Source organism: Lytechinus pictus, chromosome 15 (assembly GCF_037042905.1).
Source record: "Lytechinus pictus isolate F3 Inbred chromosome 15, Lp3.0, whole genome shotgun sequence".
NCBI classification, from domain to species: Eukaryota; Metazoa; Echinodermata; class Echinoidea; order Temnopleuroida; family Toxopneustidae; genus Lytechinus; species Lytechinus pictus.
Window position 1 is genome coordinate 15822708 of NC_087259.1, and position 8673 is coordinate 15831380.

Consider the following 8673-nt stretch of genomic DNA (forward strand, 5'->3'; position numbering starts at 1 on the left):
TAAATGTTCTTAAAACCTCCATCTTGAGTACAAGTTTATTATTTTCAAATATATAGTGCAGTTATTACTGTTAAATATAAATGATTAAAATCCAATTATTTGTTTGGTGCCGAGTATGAGCATTTCTAAACACACTGTAAGATCTTAAGATGTATAGATTTACTATGACCCTGAGGCTCGTTTCATGAATTGTTACAACTCTGGTAACTTTGCCGTCATTATGGTGAACAGGGCTCATCAGCCAATTACAATCACAGTTTCTGTGGTAATTACCATTATAGCAAAATACTAGTTTGTAGTCTTTATGAAACAAGGCCCTCTGTTTTCATTTTTTTTTAATTCAGTAATGAATAACAAATGAAAAATCATGGAATCCTATGGCCAAATCACTGTCTGTATGTAAAATAATATTGGATTACTTTCATGGTATATCAGATATGTTGTATTTATCACCATAAACATTGCACTCGTCTTTGACTCCTGCAGTATTCATACTGATGAATATTATTATATTATCTGATGAAACCACTCAAGGGCATCAAATAATAAAGGTATGGAGATGAACATTTTATATTGATTTTCATCTTCATTTAATTCATCTTGAGATATTTCCAGGGACCCATAAGATAGAGATTTTAATAATAGTAATTGATTGTGCGACTTATTATTTTACGATTCTTTGCATTGATCATCATGTGCAATTATGGAGCATTGTGGCCACGTGGATTAGTCTCTGGACTCTGAAACAGAAGGTTGTGGGTTCCAATCCCAGCTATTTGGCATAATTTCCTTCAGAAAGAAAATCCGAATTGTGCTGCACTCAACCAAGGTGAGGTGAATTGGTACTGGCAGGAAATAATTCCTCAAAAAGCTGCGAGCACTTGAATCGGTAGACTAGCTTAGCTGGGGTAATATAGGAGCGCTATACAAATGTTGTATATTATCATTATTATGATCATTTCTACAAAAGGAATCTGTATGATCAATCGCTAAGCCTTGTATAACAGGGCTCAGGTAAAATTTGAAAGAGGAACCGTTAAAACAGTTCAACTACAAATAAACAAATGCATCAAATTCATTATTGGTATGGACGGGTTTCAGTCTTTATTTTGTCTATCCTCATGATAGTAGGTACGGTAGTCTATAATCTACATGTAGACAGGGGCTGCAAGCCGTTGCCTTTCAGAGTCTGATGCTGTAACGAAGAACAACAGCAATTCGTCTGATATGGAAGGCGACAAATGTCCACTGGCAGTTTGTACGATGTTGCGAAAAACCTGCACCAAATTTTGGTCGATAAAAAAACAAACACAAGACCAGTAGGAGACCAGAGTGTATAGGTGGTGGCTGCTTTGCATCCATGGTTCGCAATCTTCCGCATCAGAGGTATTAATGACGTTTCGCGTAACAGCTCCAGAGTCGTAAAGGCAAAGACAAAAGCTGCGGCCTTCACCTATATAGGCTAGATAGTTGGTTGATATTGTGCATGGCTCAAGGGTATTGATTAGTATTGATAAAGCTCCAGGTAGTATAATATAATGAAAATGTGTACACTGAAAAAAGAAGAATTGTACAATATTTCATTTTCTATATACAATGAACCAAAATCCATAGATAAAGTAAAGTGATAAGCAATATATACATGTACAGTATATAAGAAAGTATAATTATTATTGTTCCTACATAGATGTAGCCTATAGAATGGGATATAAACCACAAATTGATTTTGGAATAGATCAAGGGAAACAAAAATAATGGGGCTGTAGCTGTTAAGTTTCATACATTGAATTACAAACTTAAATACTAGGCAATAATTCAAATTTATAAACAGATTTACAACAACTACACAAATATCACAAGTCTTGTTCTAAAAAAATGCATTATCAGATGCCATTACAATATAAATTTTGCATACATTTAGTTTCAATGACCAAACGGAATTTAAATAAGAAAAAAATTATAAAAATCTATTTATAATATATATGCACACAAAAGTTTTAGATATTTACATGAATATATACAGTATATTCAAACTGGAATATTTTCCAGAGTAAATTGACAATCATTCCTTAATTTGGAGTATGACTGGAGATCCACCCCCCCCCCCCCCCCCCGCAAAAAAAAAGAAATGTTCATCGTCTCTGATAGCTGTTTTGTACCGTGCTGCATCAGGCAATTTTTTTTTTCAAAACCACATAAAAAACAATTTACAAATGAAATTTTATTAGTCATTCAAAGTGATTCATAAAAGCAATAATCATGTGTCGATATGCAATACAGTAGTAAATTGATATATATATTGTGGATGGAGGACTGGGATATATCAAGATGACAAATAAAAAACAGCACATGAGCCCAGAACCCACACAAGTTAGCCAGAATATATTCAATTTTTATATAGACTATGAAAGAGGAGATCCTTAGTTTTGCAATGATATTGAACTTGGAATGTTAAAAGCTTGCTGAGAAAGTTTCATTATATTGTAAATCTTTCAACCCACTGAGTAAATAAGATCGCATTGATCGATCTATCTGATAAGTCAGAAAAATAAAAACTGATGGCCTGGTGGTATACAGTCGCTGACCGGCAATCAGTAGATGAGAGGTTCAAATCCTGCTGGTTCCTAGATTTTTTCTGACTTATCAGATAGATTGATCAATGCGATCTTATTTACCGAGTTGAAAGCCGTATATTATATTTACAATATAATATTCAACTTGTCAGAATTGATAAAATTATTGATTGCAGTGTTTGAGCTAGGTGGTAAAAAAGGTCTATATTGACTTCTTGATCTACTTTTCAGATAGTCAATGTCACATGGGCAAAACCCATTGGTCTAATATCAATTTGGTCCGATTGTTGTTTGATCTACACTACAGTCTAATACTTGTTTAGTCTAAAAACCAGGGGGGGGGGTGTTTCACAGAGTCGCACTGAAATGAAGACGTACATGATATGCAGCCCGCAATCTTATTGATCAATACTTAGTAGTGCGCGTCCTCTTGGCATGATCTGACCAATGCGGTCATGTCTTTTATACCGCACGCAACTAGGCATTTAAATGCAACTCTAAGTCATACTAAAGTCTTTTTGAAAAATCCCCCAGATGATCTAATTTCCACTTCATTTACTAATTAATACACATTGCCAAGTAAAAAAAAACATATATACACTTCATCTCATTATATAACCCAAGTACTATAGTGCTATACCAATTAAGTGGGTGTAAGATGAAATGGGTGTAGCCTATTTGGAAACAAAATGGTATTAAAATGGGCTAAATGGCAATTACAACCAAATGGTTATTTCGTTAGCAGAAAAGCTGGTTGTGACAAACTAGGATTAGACCATGTGGTATGAGACCAATGCGGGTGTGGATATCAACTGTAACATACAGCATCCCTCAGTGACTGTTTTAACGGAGCTCTAATCCTGCACTTAGATATCCTCTGTTGGTTTGTCATCAAGTGTGCAGTCTCATCGTCTGTGAGGCTTCTCTGGTGCTAGAGAAATCAAAAACGAAAAATAGAAAAGAAAATTTGGACATCAATATTGTCTCAAGTTCTTGTTACATTGAAAGTTGCTTATTGCCATTAGGATGATAATAATAATTCCTTTAATGCACTGAATGGTTTTTAAAGGCTGAAGAGGCTAAAGCCATGATAATAATAAAGTCTTTTGGAAGATGATCACATAAGAACAGCATATTATCATTATAAAGTATAAATAATTTAATATGAAGATGTTTTGATAGCTTTTCTTATTGCCATGTAAAATCAAAATTGGCCAAAGATAGAAATTCTGTCATCATTACCATCTGTTAACTCTTTATCAGATGTTGAACAGAAAAGGAGCCATCCAATGACAAAATTTATCTAGATTGATAAAATTTCTAATCCATTAATATCATTGAATTAAATATGGTAGCCTATAAATGATAAAGACATTCTTACGTGGTTCTGACAATTTTATGAGGATGGCTTCCAAAGAGGTCCTCAGATCTTCCTCTTGTTTATGAAAATCTTCAATCGAAGCATTTGGGTTGGAATCCAACCATTCTTGTTTGTCACCACAAACATTCAACCCAGTCATCTGAAAAAAAAAAGGTATCCAAAATTGAAAATTGATTAAATACAAGTTGTATCTTAACATTCAATTGTCTCAGCACAACTTAATACAAAGGGACAAACTTGAGGTCTATTTAAATCTAGCAAAATGTAGAAGTTTTGAATACTATAGGAACATAGTATAAAATTGAGATTAATTTCCAGTCAGGTAAAAATGACAATTTAGTTTGATAATTATTTTCATTACTTTTATAGTAACATGTCTGTCAAAGTTAATATTACTGTTCTGTGAATACTTTTATTTCCTTTTTTTTAGAGTCATGTCAACTCTTGTTATGTAGGATTCTCACTTACTTTCTCATCTTTGGCCAATCTTCCCTGGAGTTTCTGAGGGTCTTCAATTGTTTCCTTTGTTTCTTGCAGAATGGAGACCAGGCCACGTCTTGCTTCTGCAGAAATGAAAAAAAAATTTAACAGCTGCCAAATGCCACTAACACCAATTGCCAGATTTATTTTAGGGTATGATGAATAAGGGAATGGATGCAAGATTTTATATTAACCACTTTATTCTATTTTTGAAAGGGTATCGTAATCAAATGAAGGATTATAACTTTCTATATCAATATTTCACAAGCTTTGTTTAATAGAAAGCAGGAGAACAACATATCATGACGTTCTGTAACTTCTGTTTATGTTCTACATGTATACACACCTAACCCTGTTCGTTTATGCACATTGAGCAAACTTATTTTCTACGGACTCTAGGAATCCCCAAAGTAGCAGAGGGATCAGTTTATAAGGGGAAGAGTATTTGGGCATTTATAAACATTTATGATTTAAGCTTGAAAACACAATCGTTCTCTGACCATTATTTTACTTACAGGTATTTATTTGTAAAGGGAACAAAAGTCAACATAAAGATAATAAGATGAAATTATAAAGTAATTTCTTAATTCATCTTGTTCAGATTTATAGCCAGAGTCAAATATACTGTTTATATTGTTGAGGTACCATGGCCGAGTGGTCTAAAGCGCCCGACTATAGGCCTACATTGGAAGTCCGGGTTTCGATTCCCGGCTATGGCACCTATGCCCGTGAGCAAGGCATTTAATCGACAATGCTCTTTTATCCTGCACTCAAATAAATGGGAATGATATATGCATTATTGGTAACTAGGTGTGCACTTGTGTAAAAAAAAAAAAATAATTAAAAAAAATATATATATAATGCTTATAGAGATTTGTGTCAAATTTGGCTATGAATAATTTAACCCCAACTTTAGTCAAAAGTATAAATTAAACCTGACTTCAGACTATTGGCTTATGTAGGTTTGTTTTTTGTCCTGACTGGGCTATTACATATCATTGCCAAAAAAACCCCCAAAAAACAAAATCTTGTATAAAAAATGGCCTACCCACCTGACCAGTCCAAGTAAAATGAGCAGTCATCATGTTTGTATCTCAGGGCGGTATCCCTGGCCCTTTCTCCATGTTTAGTCTTGATAGATAAACTAGCTCCATGCTTGACTAGAATCTTCAGACAATCCATCCTACCCCAGGCTGCTGCATGGTGAATGGCAGTGTAACCTATTGAGAATAAAAATATATGTATTGGATCACATCATGAAATTTGTCTTCTACTTTCCCACGAGTGTAGATCTACTTACATTCTGAACTCTAGCTGAAATCTGTCTGTTTGGAGGAGTTATTAACAATGTTTCACTTTCGTTTTTTTCCTCTGACACATGGAGGCCGGTGTAGTCAAGCAACACGTAGTCCAGTGGAACAACAAATTATGTAACAGAGACTAAAGCTTTTGATGAAATCCTGAACACTATCTTAAGTGAATGGCAATGTAATACAGTCGCCACTAGCCCACTCCCCCCCCCCCCCCCCCCGAAACAATCTCTTTACCATAACCAACATTGACAACAGTCAGACCCTGGTTGAAACCTGCTATCATTCCATATTTAAATTTAACCCCTAAATTTGCCGAAGGAGGGGAGTAGGAGGGTTGGGTTGAGATGGAGGATGCTCTTAATCAGGCCTGCTTAATTTTCTATTGTTTAATTGAATTTGAATTACTTTGTGATGAAATCAATGCTGACAATTGAACATGTTCCACCAAAAAAAATATATATATCATGCAACAAAATGACCTTACAATTCACTTATAACAACTCATCTTACATTTCAAAAGGTTTTACTTCTTTTCCATGCTTCTATCAGTCTCAAAATTGGTGATTTAGGGCCAGTATTGGTTTCCTCACACTTATTAATTCACTGCCGATTCCAAAACATCGCAAACGCAAATTGCAGCTCAATTCATTAATATTTATGATAGGACTATAGATCGGGATCGTTTCGCATTTGCATCAGGTCTCGATCTATAGTCCTACTCATGAAAATTCATGAATTGAGCTGCGATTTAGGCGCATGCACAGTTTGTGTTTGAGATGTTTTGGAATCAGCAGTGAATTAATACATTGTGAGGAAACCAATACTGGCTCTAAATCATCAATTTTGAGACTGATAGAAGCGTGGAAAAGAAGTGAAACTTTGTGAAATGTAAGATGAGTGGTTATAATATATGGTGGTGTGACCTTAATTTGCGCATTACCTAATTTTGTGCACGGTCGAATATCTCTTTATCTAATTAATATCTTGAAAAACTGATATCACCACCAGAAAAAGCAATCCAAAATTACTCAGTAGGCCTATAGTAATTTTCTTGAAGGTAAGGTATCCAATTGTGAAAATATTGGCAAAACACCGGCAAACTTTGGTACCTTTTGCGTCCGTTTCTGAGAAAATCTGATCTTCTCCACAAGCATCAAGAAATCACCAGTTTGCAAGCAGAGGTCTCCAAATAAGTAAGTAAATTGTAATACCAACGGAATTTTAACCTCCACCTAATAAAATTATTTTTCCTTTGTCAGCTTGATTTCTTTTATAAAGCTTTGCAAAACGACCGTGCGAAAATTAAGGTCACACTTTTTTTATGACACTTTTTCAGCCGAGTGCGCACTAGTCGATTGCCATAGAATTTTGAGATTGTGATACGACCGAAACCCTTGGCCTACTTTATAATTCCGTCAAGCTAATTTGACTTTGGGATCTTGCCTTCTGTCTGGTATTTATGATTTTGATTTATTTTGTATGAACTGTGAGAAATATTTGATTGAAAATCAACTTCAAGATAATTTTTAAAATGTGCGCAAATTATGGTCACCCCATCATAATCATATATTAAACGAATGTAAGGTCATTTTGTTGCAATATATTATGCAATGTCATGAGTTTTATATTTTCCCCTATAAAGTGACACAGATCTTTGTCACTCGGACTAGCAGAGCACGTTTTAAGGCTTGATGTTCAGTAGACAGGAATGACCATCGTTTCTGGGGATTTACTTAACAATTTCTGACATTTTACTAAAAAAAAGTAGGCCTAGGTTAGTAGGTATTTACGAGTGAGCCAACGCAGTTCAGCGGAACAACCAAAATACAATTACAGAGACTGAAGCTTTTGGTCTAGATGTTCAGGTGTAGCGTAGTGTAGTGGTCGTCAAGTGGAGTGGAGTCTACACAAACATCGCTTGACTCGAGATACTGGTATATACTACCTACCGTATATAGAATTTAGAAACAGACATTAGCCTACAAATTAGTTAATTAGGCCTAGGCCTACCTCGCTTTGTCGCATTGTCAACTTCTGCTCCTCTTTCCAACAATTCTTTCAGTGCTTCTTTCCTTCCAAGAATACAGGCCATATCAAGTGGGGTCCTTGCTGACATTGTGTTCCTTGTGTCCATACTGGACCCCTTTTCTTGCAACAGTTTTAACATTTCTATTTGATTTTCTGTGACCGCTACTTCGATCGGCGATCGCCCCTCCTCGTCTACGGAGTTCAGCTGGCTTTCTACGCGGTCGTGGTAGGGGTCGTCTTCATTGGCAAAGCACTCAAGCAGCCGACTAGTATCCCCGATTGCGGCACATTGGATGACGATATTCAGTCGTTTAGCTGATCGTTTTCCACTCTGATTAGATGCAACAGATTCTGATCTTTCTCCTTCAACTGTCATCTTGATGATTATTTCTGAAAGTTCACCTGATTCAAGTTATAACTAAAAACATAACGCAGTAATTACCTCTAAATTTCACAGGAAAGCGTCAATGGTTTCTAGGTGTCAGGCTCGTTCGAAAATTGTTTTGAAGGAGAGCTAAAATAAGGTCAAAATCACTTGCTTTATTTATTGAAAGAAATATTTTCATTTTTATTATAATTCTTTTAAGATGAATAATATACATTTATATATATTAATCAATAAAATAATATACACTACATGGAGTATATGTTTAGTATGTTGATAATCTACGTACAGAGAGCCTTGGGGAGGGGGGGGGTCGTGGGATTTGGTCTGGGTGGGTACTTTTTTTTCTCTCTTTTTCTGTATCATATTTCTTCGATTCTTTCAATGAATTGAAGAAAAAAAATGAATGCATCAATTGAATTGATTTATAAATGTTTATGAATTACTTATTTTAATGGAAGGCCTACCTTGATGTATCGTTAATGAAATTATGAAGTTGTGAAATTTATGAAG

General features: G+C 35.1%; 1 protein-coding gene across 1 annotated transcript; it reads right to left on the minus strand.

Moving 5' to 3' along the window:
* Positions 1-1083: 1083 nt before the first annotated feature.
* Positions 1084-8250, minus strand: LOC129277804 (ankyrin repeat domain-containing protein 45-like). Its single transcript, XM_054913972.2, has 5 exons — positions 7758-8250; positions 5487-5654; positions 4423-4517; positions 3955-4093; positions 1084-3504 (listed from the first exon to the last, which is right to left on the minus strand). The coding sequence occupies exons 1-5, from the start codon at positions 8149-8151 to the stop codon at positions 3479-3481; spliced, it is 822 nt and encodes a 273-aa protein (XP_054769947.1). The 5' UTR covers positions 8152-8250; the 3' UTR covers positions 1084-3478.
* Positions 8251-8673: the final 423 nt, after the last annotated feature.

Excerpts from the sequence above, each read along its gene's own strand:
- LOC129277804 (XM_054913972.2), bottom strand. The coding sequence starts at position 8,151 with ATGACAGTTGAAGGAGAAAGATCAGAATCTGTTGCATCTAATCAGAGT. Across the intron at positions 5,655-7,757 it reads TGACAATGCGACAAAGCGAG|GTTACACTGCCATTCACCAT; the intron begins GTAGGCCTAGGC and ends TATTCTCAATAG. Across the intron at positions 3,505-3,954 it reads CATAAAATTGTCAGAACCAC|CACCAGAGAAGCCTCACAGA; the intron begins GTAAGAATGTCT and ends TGATTTCTCTAG.